Source organism: Botrytis fragariae, assembly GCF_013461495.1.
Source record: "Botrytis fragariae strain BVB16 chromosome Unknown tig00000000, whole genome shotgun sequence".
NCBI lineage: Eukaryota > Fungi > Ascomycota > Leotiomycetes > Helotiales > Sclerotiniaceae > Botrytis > Botrytis fragariae.
Window position 1 is genome coordinate 1984407 of NW_023500986.1, and position 24779 is coordinate 2009185.

Genomic DNA, 24779 nt, shown 5'->3' on the forward strand with positions numbered 1-24779 from the left:
ATTGAAGACAAGAAAGGTCCAGAAGGAAAGAAGATGAAAGGTTGATTGAGGTTGGTTGGTTTGAATGATTTGTCGTCTGCTTACCTACTGTGATTTGTTTAAATGAAAGCGAGGCTGTTGCACCTTATGATCTTTACTAGGTACGTACCCAGCTAGGTGGTATGTATGAGCAAAAGTTGCTGGGAAGATGGTAATAAATATTAAATAGAGGATTAGCAAGAAAGCCAGGCTGATGAGTTGGCTGGTTAGCATTGGCATTTATTAGCATTTATTAGCATTTATTAGCTTTATTGCCTATTAAATAAACATGGCAAGTGTATAATTGTGACGCTTCCCTCGGTTGAAATAATATTAATCATTTGGGTCATCATTATGCAAAATTGATCAATACCTAGCACTAGGTAATCTCCAATTTCCATGACATTGTGGAGGTGTAGATAGACCATTTCGTCTTTCTTCATCAGAGTGAAGTCGGAGTTTCTTCAACGTTACGCCAAAGAGAGACATTGTCACATGAGAAGTGCAGCTTCCAACGCCATAAAGTAACTGTTTTCGGCATCGTACATATATACCAACAAGTTCAAGGGTACGGATCTATTTTTCCTCCAAGGAACTCATGAGACGACAACATTTGATTCTTCCACATCACAACACGAAATGACATTCCAGCACAATGTCAAACTCAAAATTGAACAACGGTCGAAGCCGAAGTTAACGGCGGATCATCGGTCACTGAGCGGTCACTTATCGGCCATGAGATATCACAAGGCTGACCAATTGTATAAATTCCCATTTTAGACCTAAAACATTTTTCTGTTATCTCCAATCTCTCAGTCTTCACTCTCCTCTTTCGCTTCACATACGGTAGCAAGATTTGATTTTCCGTGCAATATGTCTCCTCGCTTGCTATCACCTACTCTCCTCCGAGCATGTCGGAGGAATTACTCTACATCTAGCACCGTTTCTTTGGCATTCGATTTGTACGAACCTGCCAAAGCCTCGTCCAATGCTCCACGAGCCATCATCTTCATGCATGGTTTATTCGGATCCAAGAAGAATAACAGGAGCATCAGTAAGTGAGCTTTCCTTGCGCACCCGTCTTATCGTCGTTACGGTTCACTAATTTTCGACTTCAGGGCTCTCGCAAGAGATCTAGGAAGGCCTGTCTATGCGGTTGTAAGTCACATCTTTTGAAGAGCTTTGAAGAGCATATGTTGAGAGCAAATAGGATCTTCGAAATCATGGCGACTCACCGCATCACCCTAAACACGATTATACTGCCATGGCAGCCGATGTAGCTGGATTCATAAACGAGCATAAACTTACCGGGCCTACACTGATAGGCCACTCAATGGGAGCAAAGACCGCAATGGCTTTAGCACTTGAATCGCCAGAAATGGTCGAAGATATAGTATCCGTGGATAATGCACCCATTGATGCGGCACTCCTCAGTAACTTTGCAAAATACATCCAAGGAATGAAGAAAATCGAAGACGCGGGAGTCTCTAAGCAAACTGAAGCGGATAAAATCTTGCAGGACTATGAAGAGGAGCTTCCTATCCGCCAATTTCTCCTCGGAAACCTTGTGCGCACTGAAGATAAGACGCAAAAATTCAAGGTTCCTCTCAAGATTATCGGAGCTGCTTTGGACAATTTGGGCGACTTCCCGTTCAAGGATCCAGATTCGATACGCTTCAACAAACCTACATTATTTGTTCGTGGAACTCAAAGCCACTATGTGCCAGATGAAGCACTTCCTATAATTGGAAAGTTCTTCCCCCGTTTCGAATTGGCCGATATAGATGCTGGACATTGGGTAATCTCTGAGAAACCAGAGGAATTTAGACAAGGTTTGTCTTTCCATTTGTGAACAGAACTGTGAGAACTTTTGCTGACTGATGTGGAACTAGCTGTCGTAGAATTCTTGAAGCCAAAGGAATAGAAAGGATAAAAATGTACAGTCTATTGTGTGTATGTAAAAGGGTATCTGCCATAAGTCCATGCCATCCAAAAGAATAATACCCACGTAACGCCTCCGTATACAAATGTTTCGTATCCACCAATCCATGTACTGTTTACCTAATATCTTATGATGTGTGCCAGTACCACTTGATCAACTTGTCGTAAGACTATGAAGTCTAGCAAGCGCAACCCGATGCAGAGCTATCGTTGGTTCCTCCGATCGTGACCTGTAAATGAACACATTAGCACATCCTTCCCAGCACGATCGCAATCGCACAAGTACTTACACCACCCGACTTCCTCTGTCCTCCCTTCAACAACTCCGGCCTCTTAACGACCTCCCTCACCACTCCCTCAAAAACCCCCTTCACCCCCTCCCTAGTCTTACTACTACACTCTCCCCATCCTGCCACACCCCTCTCTCTCCATTCCTCCGCCAGCCTTCTTCCCTCTTCTTCGCTCACCATCCGCTTCCCTTTACCGTCCAAATCACATTTCGTTCCCACAATCCAGGATACACATCCATCTACCGCATTATTCTCTGCCTCATCAATCCATCTACTCAAACTATTGAACGACTCGCGATTCGTAACATCATAGACCAACAATACCGCATGCGCACCCCGATAGTAAGAATTTGAGAGCGTGCGAAAACGTTCTTGGCCTGCTGTATCGAGTAGATTAAGCCGGTAAGGAGAGCCGTGGATAGAGAGGGTCTTCAACTAGAGATAACGAAGGTATTAGTATATATGCGCTATTGTTCTGTAATGTATCAAAGCATCTGCCTCGTTCATCTATTTAAATAGAAGGGAAAGAAAAAGAATAAAAATTAGAGACAAACCTTAAAATCAACCCCAATAGTAGCAGTACTACTTTCTGAATCAAACTGATCATCGCAATATCGTATGAGCACTAGACAAAAAATACTCTATTAGCATAAGCCTAGCCTTTTATCTCAACCGCAATAAAACAAATGCATAAGGTAGAATCGGGGGTCGTACATGCAGATTTACCAGCTCCGGACGGACCTATCAAGAGAATTTTAAGAGTTGGTATAGATTCGTCAGATGCCATCGTGAGGATATTGAGAAGTCGTTAGAGAAATAAAGAGCTGTAGTATGTGGATGTGAGGTTGATGTAGAAAAGGGAGTGGTATGCATATAAGGAAAGCAAGATGTTGGGGCCATGTTAATCACAACGTCACTCGCTAAAAGCAAGGCTGATGCAAGATCAACAACGCCACCAGTGCATTCACGTGGATCGTCCTCATGGACACTGTGTTTTTGCATTTTTTTGACATTTTTGGAATTGAATGATAGCCCAAGGCTATATGTGATGCAAAGTCACGCCTATATTGCCCAAAGCCCAGACTTGACTACATATCATGCACCATCAAACCCAAACCACATAACATCATCATCCTTAATTTATACTTCCTCCAACACCTTCTCCTTGAATTCCCTCTCAACCTTTTGACCCTGCTCATCTGTGTTTGACTCGCCGTGGAGGTTAAGAAGAGCACCAAGGTCGAACTTGGGTGCCTTCAAAAGCTTGACTTTTCTGATGTGAACCTAGTGTAAAATTAGCATATAAAATTTCAACCTCTCTAAATAATTGAACATACATTTTGTAATGGGTAGATGCCTTGGGTTGCCTTCTCAATCTCACGACCGATAACCTCTGGGATGAGCTTGGCGGTGAGTTGAGTGAGAGTGCAAGTGCTGGCCTCACGTTGAATAATCTCGGTCATCTTCTTGCGGATGGCTCTGATTTGGGAAGAAGCAGCGTATGTGGTCTTCTTGATTTGGTTAGGTCTGCGCTTGGTGAAAGCAATGGCGAAGAGACGGAGGAGGTAGTCGTCGGTGGTCTTGACGGTGATGTTGGCCTCGATCAAGGATTGCCACTTTCTGACGAGAGATCTGAGCTTGTCTGATGTGAAGTCGAGACCGTAGAAGTTGGTCAAGCAGTTCTTTCCTTGAACCTCATCGACACGGAGCTTAACCTTGCGGAAAGCGTGGTCCTCATCCTTTTGCAAATCGGCCAAAGAAACCTCGACGATTCTTCCCTTCAATGAGTCGTTGGCGTTCTTGAGACCGGTGGTTCTGTTGACAAGGGTCTTTCCGACACTGTAGAAATTATTAGATGAAATTCGAAAGATAGGTAATGGGATTGTCGTACTCTCTGATTTGGAATGAAGATGGTGCCTGTGATAAATATTGTCAGTCTCGGCGGATGAGTTTCTGTATCAAAATTCAACATACCTTGATTTGGTACCAGTCTTTACGGGTGAAGGGATCCAAGGTCTTCTTCTTCAAACCCTTCTTGCCCTTAGAGAGACGCTTATTCCTGTCGTGCTGTCAGATTCCAGTTCTTGATGGTTTGCCCCTCGTCCTCCTTCAATTGTCGCGAACCCGCCATATCGAATGCGTGTGTATTGCGATTCATCGATTTGCAACAGCACAGTATCGAGGAAACAGGATATAATAGCGAGGAATTTACTCACTTTCCGACAGCCATGATTGCGATTAGTTACCTTTTCGCCGACTGAGATTGAATTGTTGAGTGGGCGTTGGTGGTCTGGTGAAATCAAGAAGAGGTCTTCAAACAATTTTGATTTCTGTGCGTAAATGAAAATTAAGCGAGTTATTTTTGATAGTTCGAATGGTCCAAGCGCCACGAAGGGTCAACGTACTAAGAAGTGCGGCAGACCCAATCATCGAAAATACATGGGAAAACTTTTGCAAATTTGATACAATAATAAAGCATTCTCGGGTGAGGGTGAAGGTGGAGGGCGAGGGGGGTCAGTTCATTTGGAATCATTGGAACATCGAAGAGTGTTATATTCTATCTCGATTTTCATGTTTGCCTTCTTCTCCCAGTGCTAAGGGTCCCTCGATACAGACAGAAAAGGCGACATACCAATCACATGAGCTGGCTCATGCATTAGAATCAAACATAGGACAATGACAATTTTGATAATACTGTAGTAGTGACCCATCTGGATTAGATATTCCTACATAGTTCCCAGCATCTATGACAAGTAGAACCTGCTTACTAGAGAGACAGGTAGGTATTCTATCTAACTCCCCATTCAACGTTCTGGTAGTTTGATTCAACATCGAATATTGAAAAGAGTGTTCGCGGATGATCTATTTTTGCCATCACTGCCATCACCCGGCTGCACATCCTATCCTGACCATCCCCATCCTCCATCGTACAATTTACTCCGTCCATGTGGAAAGATGGTAACTGGTAACTGGTACCGGCATCGGCATCACTTGACTTGACCTGTTGCTTTATTGCTTTATGACTTTGTGAAAATAAAGCAAATAATGAAAATTCTCATGTCACTTCATTGTTCCGGAGCCTCGCCGAGCCTTACCGATGACGCGATATTCTGGTAGAGCAATACTTTGCGAGTTTGTGCTTGTCATGCCCCTCAACTTTACTAGGTTTTGACTCATCCATACATGAACATAGAAAACTTAAATTGTTGATTAATCCCCTGACCTTTGGAAGATTCATTTTCTATATTCTTCATTCATCATTCATCAATCTTTATAGTTTTCCATATTCATATTCACACTTCGCAATCAATTGCTTCAGAAATGACTACACCACAAGATATCGTTGGGGCAAGCGGCCTTTCAAGAATGGTCTCCAACAGCATGAACCTGAGCGGCTCCCCTACATTAAGTTTCCATTCTCCACCCTCGAGCTATGGAGGTTCGATGTCGAGAGCAAATGCACAAGCTCAGGCAAAGCAATTGAAGCCATTTGATAAAGAAAACATTAAGATTTTGCTCTTGGAAAATGTCAATCAAAGTGGAAAGGATATTCTTACCGGACAAGGATACCAAGTTGAATCACTGAAGAGTTCTTTGCCAGAGGCCGAATTGATCGAAAAGATTCGGTATGATGAATGAAGCCAATAAAGAAGCAAGACTTGCTAACAATCATTGTATAGAGATGTCCACGTCATTGGAATCAGATCGAAAACCAAGCTCAGCGAGAAAGTCCTTCGTGAAGCCAAGAACCTGATTGTGGTGGGATGTTTCTGTATTGGCACAAACCAAGTCGACCTTGACTACGCTGCCGCACATGGAATCGCAGTCTTTAACTCTCCCTTCGCCAACTCTAGAAGTGTAGCAGAATTGGTCATTGCGGAAATCATTGTCCTTGCCCGTCAACTCGGCGACCGATCGAATGAATTACACAATGGAGTTTGGAACAAAGTTAGCAACAAATGCTGGGAAATTCGTGGAAAGACTCTTGGTATGTAATTGCACGCATGCCTTCTTTTCGCATAGGGCTAATTCTCGATTTCAGGTATAATTGGTTATGGCCACATTGGATCGCAACTATCTGTTCTTGCCGAAGCTATGGGCATGTCAGTGATCTACTACGATGTTGTCAACCTCATGGCTTTGGGTACCGCCAGACAGGTTCCTACTCTAAATGAATTACTCAATACCGCGGACTTCATCACATGCCACGTTCCAGAGCTTCCAGAGACTAAGAATCTTATTGGAAAACCACAATTCGATCAAATGAAGGAGGGAAGCTATCTTATCAATGCATCCCGTGGCAGTGTGATTGATATTCCAGCTCTCATTGAAGCCTCGAGAAGTGGAAAGATTGCCGGTGCAGCTTTGGATGTATATCCAAGTGAGCCAGGTGGAAATGGACCTTACTTTACAAACGAGTTAAACACTTGGGCAGAGGATCTCCGTAATCTCAAAAACATCATTCTCAGCCCTCACATTGGTGGCAGTACCGAGGAGGCCCAACGTGCTATTGGTGTTGAAGGTATGTGCTTCTCAAGCATTGGAAATATCGTTGGCTAACATGACCTTTCAGTTGGTGACGCTCTTGTGAGATACGTGAACTTGGGTGTTACCCTTGGAGCTGTGAACTTACCAGAGGTCAACCTTCGTTCGCTTACATTGGACGAGTCCAACCATGCGAGAGTAAGTTCATTTCTTGCAAATATGCGATCGATTTACTGATTACAACAGGTCATCTACATCCATCACAACATTCCTGGTGTTTTGAGAAAGGTTAACGAAATTCTCGGCGACCACAATGTAGACAAGCAAATTACTGATAACAAGGGCGATGTAAGTAAATCTTGGCGCTTCAACTCTTGTAATCATGTGCTAATATCTTTCAGGTTGCCTACCTTATGGCTGATATCAGCAACGTACAAACTAGCGATCTCAAGGAGATTGTTGAGAGCTTAGAAGGTTTGAGCTGTAAGTCACTCTACACATTTACTCAATCATACAAAACTAACATATTCAGCACGTATCCTCACCCGTGTGCTTTATTGAACAATGAAGAAATAGAATTGGATGTACAAATTTGCATTGGGAGTTTTGAGTTAAAAGGACATTCAACAGGAGTGGCGGCGCTTGGTCTTGGGATTGCATCTAAACAATCCCTTCAACATAGGCAGGGCGGGAGACGCATAAAAGGTTCACCTGAGAATTGGAAAATCGGATCAAAAAAGTTGTATATTAGGCATAGGATATAGCCCAGTACATTTATTCTATTGAAATTGAAACACTTGCTGGCTTCGATTATCATCCTGAAGAACTAATTAAATCAATTGTGTAGGATCTTTCTGGAAAGTAAATCAGAAATACTAGAATTACAAAAATTTCATTAATGTGTTCAATGAAGAATCATGGCCAAGTGGCACTGATCTGAATATCATGGAGAAGCCATGAGGATTGCACATGATGAACGATTTCATTGGTTTTACACAACGATTGATAAGTTGAAAAATACACAACTGTGTTAGAATAATGTCGCTCAAGCCAATTTTCTGCATTCACACTTCTATAGCCACATGAATATCTTCATCTCGTTTCTAATCTAGTGTTATGAAACACAGGAGCTCGACATTGGAGGTGCTATGACAAGTTTGTTGCGTATCAGAGTTAGAAAATCGATGTGAGTTTTCTTTTCTCCTCAATCATTTACATCCTCTTTCCCATTCAGACCCATTGTCCATCGCACACACAATCCATCACTCAATCGATCAGTCAATCTACTCTCAACAAAGAAAACACGCACGAAACCAAAAAGTCTTTTTAAAATATTCGATTAGATTGTTAAATAAATACCAGGTATTTCTTTGAATAAATACCAACGCCCAAAACCAATGTATATATGAAAGGGTATATAGTGTAAGGAAGGAATGCCAGCCATAAATACAGATTCCCAATGTACACCGATTCAAACATTAACCCATATATACGGAGCACTGTTTACCCCAGGGGGATAACATCCCATTCATTCCTCAATGGTATGCCATAGCATACCATACCATTCCGATCGACAGCAATCTCTCATCCGCCAGAAATCCGAGATAAGAACTTATAAGCTCAATCCAGATCCGCCGAGAGAGATCCTCAGATTCGTGATCGAATCAAACCGAATCGACCCGCCCCATACTTTTTACTAAAGAATTACCACCGGTCCCGTGTTCCGGACGCCCTGAACACTTATCCCGTCCGTCCGTCCATGTGTCCATTCCATCCGTGTGCTGCACGGAAAAAGGTATCAAAGAATATCCGAATATCGAAACCTGTCCGTCCCAAGAACCAGCCCAAGAACCTATTACTATGATGATGATGAAGGACGATCATCTCATCCCACTTATGTACCTTCTTTTTTCTCCATCTCTTTCTCCGTCTCTTTTCTCCATCCCGATTATCCAAACAAATGATTTGTGAAGAGTGTCTCATGAGACGCTCTTTCGTTCCATCCTCTCATTTGGTTCTTGGTATCCTTGAAAATCTTCAAACGAGGGAAAGCTAAAGTAGCCCGCTGCTATCACTTTAATCAGCCATTTGTCTTCTTAGGGAACCTCAAGCCCGCAACCCAGAAAAGGACATGCAGAGAAAAAGAAGGCAAAAAAAAAAGGAGGAATAGAAAATACTAACACTGAAAACCACCCGAGCACCCCTTCATCCCCAATTCCTGCTTACAGCTCCTCGCCAATCCACTGCCACTCTCCGGACTCCGAGGACTGCGATTTCCAGGCGTCGAGTACGCACTCCCGCTGTCTCTCCTCGAAGCCCCTCCATTCATGTGATCCTGCTGAGCCGAGTAGCTAGCCACCCGCGTGAGAATCGACGCCGCTTTGGTGGAAGCATGGAGCGTAGCGAGATCCTTACGCGAGGCATTGCCGGTGACGAGGGAAGGCGCTGTGGCATGTGCTCTCATGAGTTTGGGTCGAGCAGACATGCTGGGTGAGGATCCGCGAGATTGAGTTTTGGTGGACATGGTGAATTTCTACGGAGCGGAAAGAGGGGAATTGTGATTGGTCGAGTCACGTTTGATGTGCGGTTGAGGCGAAGGAATGATCGTCCTGTGATAATTTATAACCTTTCGTTTTCTCCACTTGGGTCGAATGATAATCCGGAGCAGACCGATTGATGAGATTGGGTGAAATTGATGATAGATTTGAAGCTTTTGACGATATTAATTCTTTGTAAAGAAGTGAGTGATCAAGAGTATATTAATTCCGGGGAAGGTTTTCTAGAAGGAAAGAAAGAGGAGTAAAGCAAGTCGGGCGATGCACTTGTCTATATTAAATAACACACACAAAAAGCATGGCAGGCCTGTCAAGCAAATGCAAAACACTACGTAGATAAACAACTCAGGCCGATTTAGGACATCCTTACCAGAAAGCCGATAAAAAAGAAAAGGGTCGGTCTGGCCACATGTCAGACGGTGAGCTAATTGCCGCAATCATTGCGTCCACGCCAACAATAATGATGTGGTGGGTTGTTAATGGTTATGGTGTTGTACACATGCATCAAACGTGCATGGAAAAAGGTGGGCAAGCTTACCATCCAAAATACACTATCAATGTTGACCCCTCACTCGGGCCCGCCTTACTGGTTGCCCCCAATAAATGTCTGGATACGACTCAAACTTTACGATAATATGGCGTTCCCCCCCAATTCTCAAGAATCTTGGAACTTGGGAGAATTGATATATATATTGGGTGGTTTGACTGCATACGATAGTCGTGAAGCCACTACTGTACCTACTTCCTGTGGTTAGAATACGGTAATGTCGTAATGTCGTATGTTTTGTCAAACAAGTCACCATGCTCAACCGAGATCTGACAAGCCAAAAGTTAAAACATTGGTAAGGTAAAATAAAATCGTTGTTCTATGTACTAGACTACGTTTGGTATGTTAGGCATTCATACTGCATGCAGGTACATATTGTGCGGCCCGAGTCATGACTGTTTCTCTCCGCGCGTGATCAATGATCAATACTGTATTTCTGGGTCAGTTTCATAAAGTCTCACTACTGCAAAATTTCTTGAAGGGGTACATACTCATCCCAACTGCGTCCCTTGACAGCAGCAAGTTCCTCCTCTGTCATTCTGTGACCAGTAGTAAAGTATCCTAGTAGCAATTGTTCAGCCCTATTACAATTTATGGATGGTAAATGATGCGTGCAAGACTGACCTGCTGTAATCTTTGCATCAATCTCGACCCTCGAATCCGCTGGGATCCATGATTCAGGAAGCTCAACTCTCTCATGGATGGGGATTCTAGACGTTTGTTTAGTAATGGAAACCAACGTCGCGTGCTTGGTTCTTACCCTTGACCGACTATGGCATCGTGTTTCATGCTGTAAATATGGTTACTCCTGCGTCTTATGTAGTGGATTCAAGCAACTTACTTGCTCATACTTAGCATTCTGTCAATTTTCTTTATTCCCAACCAATGAAGAATGTCGGGCATCAATGCCTGGAAACGCATATCCTTTACACCGGCAATATTTTCCGTGCGTTTGAAATATTCCGAAGCTCGATCAAGTCCACGCTTTCTAGCGTTATAAACGAGGTACTACATGACCGAGTTAGATGGCTGTCTCAAAGATCCAGAGAAGTGATAAATCATGAAGATCTGAGGGGATAAAATGCGGATGTCATCGGAAAATGATTAGGAAGTGGGGAGATGGTGTGGTGAAGTGGGTATTGGAACAAATCGATAAGCCTCGATGAGCTCCACAACAGAAGGGTAAATGCAGTGCAGACAACCTATCAGCCGCGGAAATAATCAAATACCTTTGTAACCTCTCCAAGAGCTCTACCTTCTTTTCTGAAGTAAATCACTCGGGAAGCAGTTAGTCATGGTGTTGAAGCACTGTCAAATACATAACTCACCGACTAGAAACACAAGAGTCAGTAATTGCCGGTAAACTTTTGAAAGGAAGCAAGGAACAAAAATTGCATGAAAAAGCGAACGTAATTGGGGATCCAAATTGTTGCCCATGTGCCATTGAACATAAACTACGAAATATGCAAACAGAGTTGAATGTCAGGGTTGTGAAATGGAACCGATTGTACTTACCCCACTACCACCCTTTTGCGCCTCCTTGACAGCCTCTTCGATACCATAGATCAGGTAAGGACGGCATGTACAAATATCAGATCCGAACACGTCACTTCCGTTACACTATCACAAGAAATTAGCATGAAAGATCTCCTAATCGTAATACCTCAAATTTGCGGCATTTGATTCTTACCTCGTCATGAATTCGTAAAGCTAGGCGAGCATTCTCATCTGACATCTTCGCGGGGTCTCCAAAGCAGTAGACAGTCAAACCACCTATGGATAATTAGATATCTCCACGATAGACCGAGACTACTATTCCATACCAATTGGTGGCATGAAGAGCTTGATATCTCCTCTGGTAATCAATTCGGGGTATGATCCACCAGTGTGCTCGAACAATGCTCTCCTCAGAACCCCTTCGGCTAGACTATGGGTAAGCAGAACGACTCCCGAAATTGTGATAGAAATACGAACAAATGCCAAATCGCTCAGCCACCCCAGGTAAATACCAAACCTATAATATTATTAGACGTATATCTTTCAAGCAGATAATTAACATACTGGTTCCACGGCAAATTTTGTGACTGCAAGTTCACCAGCTTCATTCAAGCAAATCTTGCCATCCGGCTTGAGCCGACCTTCACGCACGCTAGCTTCTAATTCTGGTAGCTATAAATTTCATTAGATTTGTATTGCCACCTTGCTGTTTAACGTTGCAAATTACCTTCATATGAGCTCGGGTGATTGCTATCAATATAATTAGTTCTGCTGTCTAATACGATGTCGACCTTTCAGAAGGCTGTCAAAGTACATACCAATAGTAGGTCTAATATCAACTGAGTTTTGTCAGCCCAAAGCTACTTTATGCCCTCATTTGGGGGCTACTTACCATTCTCCTTCTCAATTGTGTCCTTGAAGAGCCATGGAGCGAGATGGCCCAAAGGATCCATCGATACTATCTTTTTCTTGTCGGCCCATTGAGGGAAGGGTCCAATATTGGCGGCAGGTTCTGTGTTTGTGAAATCTGGCCTTGAATCTGTTAATTTGTTTACATATAAGATACAGATTGTTTGAAGCCTACTTATGGTCTGCCTTGATTTCCTTGCTAGCAACGGCCAAAGCATAGTATATCGAATAGGATCCACCGTGAGCTATGAATGTCTAATATCAGATTACATCACGAGTTATTAGCAGGCAACCAAAACATACCTCCAATTGCTAAGACAAACAGTTAGTATACGAACAATCTGTGAAATGGCGAACAAACTTACCGTTACGTCTTCGGGCTGTTTCTGTAGCTCTAGAAACAACTACCGGTCCTCTGATTTGCGGGTCGCTATGACCCCATTCCATAGGAAGTGGATTGATACCGGATTGTCCAGGGTATGTACTTATATCATAATTTAGTATAAATGTTTCCATTCCCTACGTGCATTCAAAGAAACTCACGTGAGAATGATTCGAGAAGTACCGGTGCTTGCTTTTTGGGTATAAGAAGGAATGGGTGCTTCATCGGGCTTCGCCGCCGAGATTGTTGGAGACTTGGGCACCTCCGCTTCATTCTCATCCTTGGATGCACTTTCATCATTGCTTGCATCGGGCTCGGAAGGTTTGGAGGTAGTTGCTGAATCAGTAGAAGCAACATCTCGAACTTCCTTCATGCCAGCTAAGACATTGACACGACCAGTAATAGCATCGACGTTGGATGACAGCTGGACCTGGTTGAGTTGTAGATTTTTGATGGAATTCAGGATCTCCTGCATTAAAGCGGTCTGATCAGGAGGCGGGGAAGACATCTTTGAAGGCAGCTTTGGGATGTGATGGATTTCAAAAAGGAACAGGTTTGAGAGGAAAGTAAATGATTTCAGTTAATTTGCAAAGAGGAGCAAGCAGATCTTATAAATGGAAGATGAGGGGTAAATGGGATTCGGCGGGTTGGTATTGTTTGCTTGTCAGATAGCTACTAGGTAGGTAGGTAGTAGGCAGTTAGTTAGATAGCTCTCCAAAGGAAGGCACAAGAACACGTATTATGTGAATAACAAAAATGGTAAAGTGACTTTCCTCTTTCTCATTGATGATACGAGGAAGGAGATAGATAGACGGATCGATGGATAGATTGAGAGAAAGTGGGAACAGATTGATGAAAGTTGTATGCTAGTTGGTCATATTTGGCTGGTATCTGTGGTAATAATGATTGCTTTGCTATCATTCACTTCCTTTATAAAGCTGTTGTCCACTGTCAGAATTGGGCTGGCTGTACCTAAGATAGCACGATACCCAGGTAGGTCTATCAGCCCCACTATGGAGTATAAAGAAGGAAGGGACTTGCACTATGAATTTACGATTTACGAGTTATGATTTATGATTTACAACTGACGATTTACAATTTAGTATTTACAATTTATGATTTACAATTTATCATTCACAATTTACCATTCACAATTTACCATTCACAATTTACCATTCACAATTTACCAAGAAAGCCCGTGCTTATTAAAGTCTCAAAGAGATATCTGCCGTAGTGGTTGATTCAGTCATTCTAGCTAGCATGTCCACGGGTATATAGCATTGATTCAATTGAGCCCTCGTGCTGTTGATATATACCTATTGATTCCTCAACTTTGAGTCAGAATTTATAATCCTGATGAAATCTGTATCAAATCCAAACCCCTATTAAATCAAAAACCCATCTTTGTTAATACAAGTAAGCCATATCCACCCACTCACCATACCTACCAGTACCTACATCATCGGCAGCTTCCTAAATTTTCTCAAATTTTCTTTCAAGGGAGTGATATCGCTATCGATAAGCCCATGCCCATACAAATAAGGTATCAAATTATAAGAACAAACCCAGCAATCAGCCTGACCCTAAAAAGATCCCCCGAGCTCCCAAAGCTTTGTGACGCTTAGAAACTAGCAGCACAGGCTAGCAGTCGCGTCTTTACATCTTCCGAGCCGCGCTTGAGTCCCACTGCATTTTCTTAAACATACCTTATCATTACTCCTAGCCAAATTTAAAGAACTTCAAAGAGCATAATGGTAAGTAAATATCAATCTTCAACCTCTCGCGTTACAAGCTTCTAATCCATGCGTTAGGGTAAACGTAAGGCAGCCAAGAAGGTCCAGGGTCCTAAAAAGGTACAGCATTTTTCGCAACTTTCCCGATTCTCTCTGAGTTGCGACATATACTGACAACTTGCAAAGAAAGAAGTTCTTAGTACAACTTTCCCCTGCCTGTTTTGTAATCACGAAAACTCGGTCATCGTGAAGATTGATAAGAAAGCTGGTGTTGGTCACTTGTCCTGCAAAGTATGCGACCAAAAATTCCAATGCGCCATCAACTGTAAGTTTTCTGCAACAAAGGAAGTCTGGTAGAGGATCATGCAAACCTAATTTTGACCCGCATACAGATCTGTCGGCTTCCGTGGACGTATATGCCGATTGGGTTGATGCTTGCGATGCAGTCGCAAAAGAAGGAGATGATGGAGGAGATCTTGCCCCCGAACGCGCGCCTGCTCGACGTTCATCTGGCGCTGCTGGAAAGGGCGATGCGGATGACGATGACAATGATGACGACATAATGGGGGACGAGGACGGGATGGGCGGTTACGGTGGCGATGGAATAGTTGCGGACGATGAGGATTATTGAGCTTGGGATTTTTGGCTTGGGTTGTGATAATTTTACTGTTTGGAGTTTGGGAGGCTCACGGTTGGCGAAGCTCTTCACATGGTTTTGCCCTGCGATTGATAAACGGATTGAAATCATCACCTCTTTGGTTGCAAAACATATTGGTACAAGTGACAGATTGATTGGATACACCAACGGATATTGTTATTTTTTTCTTCTTCTTTTGGTAGATAGCTAAGATATTAAGGAGACATTGAAACCCAGACCTTCTACATGGTATAGAATCTATCGCCAAAATCACCAAGACCAGGGACAATATAACTAGATGGACATTAGCAAAATTCAGTACTATCCGGTGAGAATCATACTTCTTTTCGTCGAGACCCTATCATCATGTTAGCTGAGTTGTGCACATCGAGAAGAATGCAATAAGTGAAAACCCACCTGATCAATAAATGCCGTTACCACTCTAACCTTCTGGTACTTCTTAGCGAAGGACTCGATGCCCTCTGGGCTTGCTATCAAGTTCAAGAACAGAATTCTTTCTGCTGGAACTCCTCGAGAGATCAAAACGTCTACTGCCATTGATGCGGATCCCCCTAATTCAAGCATCAGAATAGCACCATTCGAGTCTTTGGGGGGTGGCTTACCTGTGGCGAACATTGGATCAAGAAGCAACACCCAACGTTGTGCAATATCTTCTGGAAGTTTGTCATAGAAGAGCTTAGGCAACGAAGTTTCCTCGTCTCTTTGTATCAATATTTTGCCAATTCGCACGGAACGACAGCAATCCCGTAGTCCCTGCTCCATAGCTTCACCAGCTCTCATGATGGACACACCACATATTTTTCCTTGAAATTGGACTCCTGCATATGTTCGACCAACTGGGGTAGTGATCGTGTGCTCTACCACTGGTAGATGATTGAGACCTTCCTCAACCAGTAAACGAATGATTCGGTTCGAGTAAAATATGAAATCGGCTCGCTGCGTGTTCTTGTCTCGGATCATGCTATATCACTCGAGGTAAGCATGTGGTATGGGTACGTGCAATAGTTCAATGACGTACGTGAGAAGAGCAATAAGCTGCGGGGTTTGAGGTAATGTGTGAACATTCTCGAAGGAGACTGGAGTTGAAACGGTTGCAACAGGTTTCTCGGGGCGATAATCAGGACCGACACTTTGTGCGGGTGATTTAACACCTTCTACAGATTCGGAAGACATTTTGCTGTCAATTTTCCTGAGGGGTAGAGCTTCAATGGAGCACACAGTCGAGATTGATGATGAGCTTCTTCTCGCTATTTTAGTGAGTGGTCAATTTAGTGATAATTTTGTAGCTTTATAAAGGTAGTAGCTAAAGAAGCTTGTTCATTCACTCACCTCAAGGAAATCCTGCTGGTTATTGCTCGAAATGCTACAACACAGAGCTGCAAGAATCTAGTTCACAACTCTGCGGAGCCCTCCGTATGATTTCTCGTGGGGCCGGTACAAAGCGAAATGCAGTGTGCGGATGGGTAGATAAACTGATAGCCGATAAGAACAGGAACTGTCTTGGCAGGCTCTGAAGAGTAGGTGCTATTCCAATTCTATGACAAACTGTTTTCAAAGTAGATACAAATAGATATTCTAGACTGCTTCACAACTGGAATGGGTCAAGAACTAATATTGCTTATTACCTGGTGAAGAGAAAAACTTTTGTTGTTGGCAGGAAAGAAATCAGTAGTTGACGTTAAACTCCAATCAATATAAGGTTGTCAATTTGCGGAGAATTACCTAGTACTGCTAGGCAGGTAACAGTACACAAGGTTCACAAGGTTGTCAATCAATGGCTATAGGAAAATCGTAAACATTAGAACAGAATCCGATATTTTCCTCAAGAAAACAGCCCTCTATCCTCAGGTATATTTACTAATAAGCATGTTTAGGATTTCAATTCGTGAAGACAGTCTGAGCTGGAGAACAATGACTGTTAGTTTTCTTCCAATAACATTCACTTTCGTTTGGGTGGGGTCGGAATAACGTTTTCCCGGTAGCATCCTTAGGTAATCTTAGTGCTCTTTCCTCGAGTGCTCTGGTAATCATTGCTTTGAACATTCCATTCATAATTGATCAATTCAAATCTACAAACGTTTCCGTCAACGGTTGTAGCAACCACCACTTTCTCACAAAGGCACTTTCGGCAGTTGAATATCTTCAAGGCCGTACCACTCAAGGTCATATATAAATGACATCTTGTTGAATAATTGATTTGCGACAGTGGCATTTCCAACACTCGATGTGCAGATTCACCTTTGCATTTCCCGAGTTACCCATTTCCCCCGCGCAGCATGGCGGCCTATGAAAATATGGCGAGGCCTCGGAAAACAATAACTACATATGGAAAGCCAGCAAGGAAACATCTTGCAGGTCATAGCTATACAAAACTGGTCCATCGCACAACACCTTCCGATTTAACAAAGACAGGTCTCATTACAAACAATGAGCCCAGTGCATCGAATCATGAAAGACCTCGCGATGTCTACAAGCCTTCACCTAGCACAGCTTCTGCTCTAAAAATACAGTCTACTGTCGACTTATACGATGTGCCCCTCAGCGATGAAGAGGAACCTCTTTTAATGCGCAAGAACGTTACCAAATCTGCACCGAAACTTAAAGGGAAATCTGCGATGTGCGACGTACCTCTGGGCAATAAAGAGGATGAAGCTACGAGGCGGAAGAACGCTCCCAAACTAAAACAGAAGCCTTCGCAAACTTCTACCATATATGATGTGCCACTGAGCGAGGATGATGAGCCCCCCGCGGCGAGGAAGAATCTCTCCAAATTACTACCAAATGTTACGCAAAAGCAATCGGCCATTGGAAACGCGAAGCACTCCATAACAACAGAATCCGCGAATGTTAAGTCGGTGGAAATGCCCGAGCGTAAGAAGAGAAAGTTATCACCAGCTGAACAGCCGCGACGGGAGCCTTCTAAACTTGCAACAACTTTGCCCAAGGTGCCACCACATCCTAAAATTAGGCAAGCCAAACCAAGTATAGACACTTTACCAAAACGACAGGTCGTTCATGCTAAGCCTGTTATGGAGTCTATCCTGACCAAACCAGCAGTACATCGAGGTCTACAGAAGCAGAGTAATAAAACGCAGGCGCAGCAACGACCAAGATCCTCTGCCTCTACCGGCAGTGCTGCGAGCTTACGGTTAGCTACAAGTCCTGGGCGTCACATCTCTCCCAAGGCTACGAAGCTATGGGATGCCCTCGACAACGAAACTCAAGAAACCACGATGAGTAGTGCAGATGAGCTCTCTTTAGTCGTGAGTACGCCGAAGAGAGTGTACCCAATTATTAGAAAGTTATCTAAAACTGCGGCTTTTGCAAAACCGGCTAACCTAACTCCTCGCAAACGACTAATCGACTCATTAGTCGAGCAGACACCTCGCGAAAATTTGAACGATGAAGACGATGATGATGATGAATCTGGGAACGAGCATGATAATTCTCAGCTTGAGGATCACTTCCAACATTTGAACAATTCAAGAGCCCAGAGTCTTGCCCCAGAAGTCCCTACTTTTACTGCACCTGCACAAGCTAGTCAAGGACCCCCAATCGCAGGGCCCAAGTTTACGTATAGTCGACAGCGTTCTATGCTTGTTGAAGAAGACATGATGGAGCAATTGGCTTTTGACATGCCTCTAGAAACTCCACAAAGCTCACAGCGTCGCCGAGGCTCTATACCCAGCCTAAAGCCATTATCAAGCTTTCGCGAGGAAGAGCAGCAAGAAGATGAAGCCGCAAGTACCGCTATTCGCACGATTCATGAACTAAGGCAAGCGGGTGCGAATAGTCGCTTTGCGGATGAAGTAGAAGATTTGCTCGATCGTATTGGGAGGCCTTCCATAAAGTTGTCGTCTATGCGACGCTCCGGTCTTTTAGACCTTGGATTGAAAATGAAGGACAAAGCATTTGTTCGGCAATTCCGTGCCCATGGTGCTGAACAGCGACTATTTATCGACATAGGTCAAGAAACTGATATCGTATCGGGATTTTTGATGACATCGCTCATCACGCCTATTTTGGCAGAGGGAAGCGCGCCTCTCGTGGTATCGCAACTTCAACAACAAGGTATTGCAAAGCTACTCGGCCGTCTCATATCGGTTGAGAAAAGCTTTGTCAGTGTGATAAAGGAGCGTAAGACAAATATGTCCAAGATGGCACAGAAATCAATGGCAGCATATCATGATTCTCTGCTTGCAATTCCAGTATGGAAGGATCTTAGCCCATGTGAACTCTCCCCTCGAACCTTGGCCCTAAAATGCCTTGAGCTTATGGTCAGGCAATGTAGAGAAGCTGGAGACGCTAGTGACATAATTTCTGAAGAGCTGAATACCAGTTTGTTTGAGATTTTAAAATTGTCAAACTCGGATGCCGCGTGGGATTTCCCCCACGGAATAGAAGCAGTCAACTTTTATTTGACACTCTCCACTCTTGAATCTCACTCTCTTGTATCGAGAATCGCCCAAGATGAGACCATTTGGATTCATCAATTGCTGCCTATCATAGGCAATACCCTCAATACCGCTTTGAATCGGCCACTTGAGAGCTTTGGCGAGCAACAAATTTTGGCATTGAAATTGACAGTGAATGTCACCAATCACAACCCGAAAGCTTGCGATGCAATTGTGGACTCGGATCTCATGTTCACCATTCTTCGCATCATCGTTGCCAAATTCAAAAGCATGTCAAGCTTATGGGCGGAAGAGGAAATCGTCGTGGCTGTGGATAATTTGATCCTTCTCATTGGAGCGATGATCAATTTTGCCTTGTGGAGCACAAAAGCGCTTCAAAATATCAATGATTTTGCTGGGACGGGCAGGGACCCTCTGGATGAATTGATCCGCCTTTTTGTAGATAACAGAGAGAAAACCTTTGAGGTGAGTTCTTGCGTAGAGTTCTCATTCCGGTATACTAACTTTGATAGGTGGACTCTCAGCACGAATCACACAAAAACGTTCCGTTTGGATACTTGTCGGTATTGTTGGGACACTTTTGTTTATTGCCGGCCATCGAGAAACGGATTCGGATGCGACAGACAACAAAAACACTTCGGCCCCTCATTACATCTATTAATGAATTTATCGTTTATCATAAAGCGGCTGACGATGAGATTGCTCCCAATGAAGATGGACACAGTCCTCACGTTACTGTGACGAAGCAACTCGAAGATCTCGTCCAAAAATTATTGACGATCAAAGGGGCTTAAAGCCGAATATAAAAAGGTCTTTAGGGAGGCCGGTCGAGAAAGGCGTTTGATGGGGTGACGATTGTCACGAGTATAATGGGTTACAATGGATATGATACAGATGTCTTGATACATGATAATATATTTTTGGCGTTTAAATCGGAAAGAATAATTGCAATATACCCTAGGTGCAGTTGATTCGAAATGGGCGGGAAAGGAGAAAGGGGGAAGTTTCAGGAAATTATGACATTGGGGTTCCTTTAATCGAGAATATACATAGGGTATAGCTGGTTTTTCACGATTAATCTCTGGCTACCCAAACAACACATTACTATTACCACATTTATTATAGATTTAAAGACATGAAGATATTTTGTCATCTAGCAGTCGGCTCATCTGATTCTACGTGTTGTCGTGGCAGATTCAGAACGAGTAATCCATTCGGCTCACCTACTATGTGTTTGAACGTGTTTGACGTGTGATGAGGTCGAACTCGGGCGATGGGCTCCGGTCTGGAATGACATGACAGCAAGTACCATTGAATGTCAAGCACTGTAGTTGATGATCAAATCCACACCAGGAAATGACATTCTGCCCAAACTTCCAATTCTTGGAACGGCCTTATACTATTCAAGAAAGAAGCCTCTTATATTTTCGACCCAGATTCAGTTTCTGATTGAAACATAACACAAGTCTGGATTCATATAAATTTAATCGTTCTATTAAACTTTTACTCGGTGCTCCTCTCATACTCTTTCCAGTCTTTTGATCTATCGACTTGGGGTGGTGTCGTCTTCCGAGCCGAGCTTAATCTGGGTCCGCTCAGCCTAAATATTAGCGCTCAGGCGCTGTAAGAACCTTGGACTTAAAACCCATTGAAGCACTAATAAACTGGTCGGTCTACTTTCAACTTAATTATAACCTCCTCAGCCTTGTCCTGTTTCATCAGACAAGAACCAACAAAACAAAAACATCAAAAGCTCTTCCATATCTCGCTCTCCTTGTGTTCAATTACAAGAACCTTCTTTTCCTATTATTTTATTCGAAATTATCATATCTTCTTCATTATGCCTGCACCACCTAAACAACGCAAGATTGCTATTGTAGGCAGTCGATCTGTCGGTATGTCATTATAATGCGTGATGTAAAATACAACACATCAAAGTAACCCTTCTCTTCTACAGGCAAATCTTCACTTACTGTACAATTTGTCGATGGTCACTTCGTAGAAAGTTATTATCCGACTATTGAAAATACTTTCAGCAAGGTCATCAAGTACAAAGGGCAAGAATTCGCCACTGAGATCGTTGACACAGCTGGTCAGGTAAGATATCCATCTACTTGTGTACTATTTGATTCAAAATCACATGTCATTACGTAGTTGCAAAAACGACTAATAGAATTCACATTGTAGGATGAATACAGTATCTTAAATTCAAAGCATTTCATTGGTATTCATGGCTATGTGCTTGTCTATTCTGTTGCTTCCATGCAATCCTTTGAAATGGTAGAAGTCATTAAGGATAAGATCTTGAATCACTTGGTATGATAGAAATTACAATTCTACTCTAACTTCCTTCAAAGATCAAGATCCTAACACTTTATAGGGTACTGAATGGGTTCCAATCACAATTGTTGGTAACAAGAGTGATCTCCGACCAGAGCAGCGTCAGGTCACTGCTGAACAAGGCAAGGCATTGGCTGAGAAAATCAAGTGTGCTTTCACAGAAGCAAGTGCACGTTATAACGAGAATGTTACCAAGGGATTCGAACTCATGATTGAGCAAATTGAGAAAGGTGAAAACCCCAATGAGCCTTCAGGAGATTCCAAATGTATTCTCATGTGAGGGACAAAGGGATTGGAGTATACGTTGGAATATGATGTCTCATGTCTGAATGTGGTTAACTTAGTATGGGAGTTTGGAGTTAGGAGAGGCATCTTTCTAGATATTTAGTCACAGAGGCATATGTCTTGCTATGTCTTCAGTTAACGTTGATATTACAAGGAGGTAGTTTACGATCGACTTAATGGTATACGTTAAACGGTATTAACTGTCTGTCCCAACACGTTAGTCTTGTATAGATTGCATTGAAGAGATCTGTACAACACCATGATTAGCCGGTATTAAACACAGATTCAACATGCAAAGCAATGCCAGGCGACAAGGCCCGCCGGAGTGGTAGTGCGAAAAGGGGTAGTGAATGACAAAAACACATATCACGTGCTGAGCACAATCAGCCAGAATGTTATCTTAGCGGAGCCTTGCAATCGCGACCCCACCAATCGTACTTTGAACAATTTACTAGTGACTCAAAAAGTTGACCGGCCCAAACACACAGGATTCCTCGTCGCATACATATTCGAGTGTGCTAAACTATTTTCAAAATGCTTGACGTTAACGATTTCATTACTGAGAGGGGTGGAAACCCACAAAAGATCAAGGACTCTCAGCGCCGCAGATATGCTCCCGAAGAGGTTGTTGATGAAGTGATTGCTATGTATGAGGATCACCGCAAAAGTAAGCCAGTAAACACAAGCCCAAGTATATAAATACTCACAAACTATCGCAGCCCAGTACGCAGCTACACAGGTCAACAGCAAGATCAACGAAACTCAAAAAGAGATTGGCGCAAAAAAGAAGGCCAAGGAGGATGCTACCGAATTATTACAAAAGAAAGCCGATTTAACGAAGGAGAAGAAGACTTGGGATGACGCTGCAGCAGAGAAAGAAGTACTTCTAAACAAGAAGATTGGCACAATTGGTAACCTTGTTCACGAATCTGTACCTGTGAACAACGACGAGGTATTTTTATATGGCAGCATACGAGGTTCTTCAGGTCCGGTGTGGCTAATGGGTACTAGGATCACAACGAAGAGCTGCGTAAATGGGCCCCCCAAGGTGTCACTGTTGAGAAGAAGGACGTTCTTTCGCATCATGAGGTTCTGACAAGATTGGATGGTTATGATCCAGAGCGCGGTGTTAAGGTTGTAGGACACAGAGGTTATTTCTTGAAGAAGTGGGGTGTCTTCTTGAATCAGGCTTTGATCAATTATGGCTTGGAGTTCTTGGATAGCAAGGGATATACACCATTACAGACCCCTCAATTTATGTTGAAGGAATACATGGCGAAGACCGCACAGTTGGAGCAATTCGACGAGGAACTTTACAAGGTTGTTGATGGAGATGCTCAAAACGATAAATATCTTATTGCTACCTCTGAACAGCCAATTTCAGCTTTCCATGCTGATGAGTGGTTGACTGCCAAGGATATGCCTATTAGGTACGTAAGGAAAATCTGGGCGAAAAGATATTGAACTGACTTAAGCTCAAAGATATGCTGGTTTCTCTTCATGTTATAGACGAGAGGCTGGTTCTCACGGTAGGGACGCATGGGGAATTTTCAGAGTTCATCAATTTGAGAAGGTAAATATTCTTTGTAGCATGAGTTCAATCCGCTTTTTCTAACCATTTTAGATCGAGCAATTCGTTCTCAGCGACCCAGAAAAGTCATGGGAGGAGTTTGACCGTATGATCAGCTTCTCAGAGGAGTTCTACCAATCCTTAGGTGTTCCATACAGAGTTGTCGCAATCGTCTCGGGTGCTCTCAATAACGCAGCTGCCAAGAAATATGATCTCGAGGCTTGGTTCCCTTTCCAAGGAGAATACAAGGAGCTTGTCTCTTGCTCAAATTGCACAGATTACCAATCCAGAGCTCTTGAGATCAGATATGGGCCCAAGACACAAACTGGAATTCGTAAGAACTACGTCCATGCACTCAACTCTACTTTGTGTGCAACTGAGCGTGCGTTGTGCTGTCTTTTGGAGAACTTCCAAACTGAAGAAGTAAGTAGAAAGAATAATGTTTTTTTGGTCCTATTTTCTGACTATGATTAGGGGTTCAATGTTCCAGAACCGCTCCGCAAATATCTCCCTGGCGCCCCTGAATTCATTCCTTTCTCCAAGGAATTGCCCAAAGATACTACATCCCAAAAAGCAAAGGGTAAGGTTGAGAAAGCACCAAAACCAAAGGTCGCACCCGTTGGTGCTACTCCAGCTGAGGCGGCGGAGAAGTTGAAGGATATGACAGTCTAAATAGAGTTTAGCTTTGAACGAGCGGATGAAATAAAGACATTAGATGCCAGCGCTGAGGATTAATGAAAAGCCGGACGGGCAATTCCAATAAACATAAAAGTTATACGATCTGAGAGCGTTGATTAGAAGATGCATCTTATGAATGGGGAGCAGGTGATAGATATCAAATATAAAATCAGAGATCTCATTGCTTCCAATTTGGGTATGAACTGTTGTGCAGTGCGATATGATGATATCTATGAGACCAATCCCGACGGAAGACTGCAAGAACTGAAATCATAAGACTTGGGAGATATTCTCACGTGGAATTCGTTATAGCTTCTGATGAAGGACGAGCTCTCAAATACATTCACCACCTGCTGGTTGCTGGTTACTAGTCTTTTAAAATATTCTCAGAATGTAGGCTTTCTTAGCACTCGAGGAATTGCTTGATAGTGTCTCAACGAGTCCTGAGGCGTACTGTGGATTCCTGCGCCTGTTGA

General features: G+C 43.1%; 11 protein-coding genes across 11 annotated transcripts; 7 read left to right on the plus strand and 4 right to left on the minus strand.

Annotated features, from left to right (window-relative positions):
• Positions 1-307: 307 nt before the first annotated feature.
• On the plus strand, positions 308-798 carry Bfra_006831 (uncharacterized protein; the record flags this gene model as incomplete). Its single annotated transcript, XM_037337202.1, is given in 3 exon segments — positions 308-316; positions 465-560; positions 580-798. 3 exon segments carry the CDS (start codon positions 308-310, stop codon positions 796-798), a joined length of 324 nt encoding a protein of 107 aa, XP_037198568.1.
• A 93-nt stretch (positions 799-891) lies between these two features.
• On the plus strand, positions 892-1942 carry Bfra_006832 (putative abhydrolase domain-containing protein; the record flags this gene model as incomplete). The annotated part of the gene is made up of 4 exons (XM_037337203.1): positions 892-1076; positions 1137-1176; positions 1229-1850; positions 1911-1942. The coding sequence occupies 4 exons, from the start codon at positions 892-894 to the stop codon at positions 1940-1942; spliced, it is 879 nt and encodes a 292-aa protein (XP_037198569.1).
• Positions 1943-2138: 196 nt separating this feature from the next.
• Bfra_006833 (putative 40s ribosomal protein s3ae protein) lies at positions 2139-4523 on the minus strand (the record flags this gene model as incomplete). The annotated part of the gene is given in 9 exon segments (XM_037337204.1): positions 2139-2189; positions 2250-2684; positions 2804-2838; positions 2850-2874; positions 3396-3533; positions 3587-4088; positions 4141-4166; positions 4224-4308; positions 4466-4523. The coding sequence occupies 9 exon segments, from the start codon at positions 4477-4479 to the stop codon at positions 2139-2141; spliced, it is 1311 nt and encodes a 436-aa protein (XP_037198570.1). The 5' UTR covers positions 4480-4523.
• A 1047-nt stretch (positions 4524-5570) lies between these two features.
• On the plus strand, positions 5571-7439 carry Bfra_006834 (putative d-3-phosphoglycerate dehydrogenase protein; the record flags this gene model as incomplete). The annotated part of the gene is made up of 7 exons (XM_037337205.1): positions 5571-5875; positions 5930-6237; positions 6292-6771; positions 6823-6932; positions 6981-7082; positions 7136-7217; positions 7267-7439. 7 exons carry the CDS (start codon positions 5571-5573, stop codon positions 7293-7295), a joined length of 1416 nt encoding a protein of 471 aa, XP_037198571.1. The 3' UTR covers positions 7296-7439.
• A 1274-nt stretch (positions 7440-8713) lies between these two features.
• On the minus strand, positions 8714-9258 carry Bfra_006835 (putative heterogeneous nuclear ribonucleoprotein g protein; the record flags this gene model as incomplete). Its single annotated transcript, XM_037337206.1, has 2 exons — positions 8714-8802; positions 8916-9258. 2 exons carry the CDS (start codon positions 9256-9258, stop codon positions 8714-8716), a joined length of 432 nt encoding a protein of 143 aa, XP_037198572.1.
• Positions 9259-10251: 993 nt separating this feature from the next.
• Bfra_006836 (putative gtp cyclohydrolase ii protein) lies at positions 10252-13132 on the minus strand (the record flags this gene model as incomplete). Its single annotated transcript, XM_037337207.1, has 18 exons — positions 10252-10264; positions 10328-10397; positions 10461-10546; positions 10597-10626; positions 10678-10844; positions 11066-11112; positions 11348-11456; positions 11527-11609; positions 11660-11758; positions 11811-11850; positions 11898-12005; positions 12061-12083; positions 12152-12172; positions 12226-12365; positions 12418-12487; positions 12546-12554; positions 12608-12726; positions 12786-13132. The coding sequence occupies 18 exons, from the start codon at positions 13130-13132 to the stop codon at positions 10252-10254; spliced, it is 1581 nt and encodes a 526-aa protein (XP_037198573.1).
• A 1303-nt stretch (positions 13133-14435) lies between these two features.
• On the plus strand, positions 14436-14988 carry Bfra_006837 (putative zinc finger protein; the record flags this gene model as incomplete). The annotated part of the gene is made up of 3 exons (XM_037337208.1): positions 14436-14477; positions 14544-14682; positions 14750-14988. Coding segments are annotated over 3 exons (420 nt in total), but the record flags the coding sequence as incomplete, so codon positions are not given.
• A 215-nt stretch (positions 14989-15203) lies between these two features.
• Positions 15204-16188, minus strand: Bfra_006838 (putative uracil phosphoribosyltransferase protein; the record flags this gene model as incomplete). Its single annotated transcript, XM_037337209.1, has 4 exons — positions 15204-15288; positions 15336-15352; positions 15412-15976; positions 16034-16188. The coding sequence occupies 4 exons, from the start codon at positions 16186-16188 to the stop codon at positions 15237-15239; spliced, it is 789 nt and encodes a 262-aa protein (XP_037198575.1). The 3' UTR covers positions 15204-15236.
• Positions 16189-17291: 1103 nt separating this feature from the next.
• On the plus strand, positions 17292-20224 carry Bfra_006839 (putative rheb small monomeric gtpase protein; the record flags this gene model as incomplete). The annotated part of the gene is made up of 2 exons (XM_037337210.1): positions 17292-19895; positions 19943-20224. 2 exons carry the CDS (start codon positions 17292-17294, stop codon positions 20222-20224), a joined length of 2886 nt encoding a protein of 961 aa, XP_037198576.1.
• Positions 20225-21270: 1046 nt separating this feature from the next.
• On the plus strand, positions 21271-22050 carry Bfra_006840 (putative rheb small monomeric gtpase protein; the record flags this gene model as incomplete). The annotated part of the gene is made up of 4 exons (XM_037337211.1): positions 21271-21325; positions 21388-21527; positions 21618-21746; positions 21811-22050. The coding sequence occupies 4 exons, from the start codon at positions 21271-21273 to the stop codon at positions 22048-22050; spliced, it is 564 nt and encodes a 187-aa protein (XP_037198577.1).
• Positions 22051-22589: 539 nt separating this feature from the next.
• On the plus strand, positions 22590-24297 carry Bfra_006841 (putative seryl-trna synthetase protein; the record flags this gene model as incomplete). The annotated part of the gene is made up of 6 exons (XM_037337212.1): positions 22590-22722; positions 22775-23007; positions 23067-23485; positions 23538-23628; positions 23680-24048; positions 24100-24297. The coding sequence occupies 6 exons, from the start codon at positions 22590-22592 to the stop codon at positions 24295-24297; spliced, it is 1443 nt and encodes a 480-aa protein (XP_037198578.1).
• Positions 24298-24779: the final 482 nt, after the last annotated feature.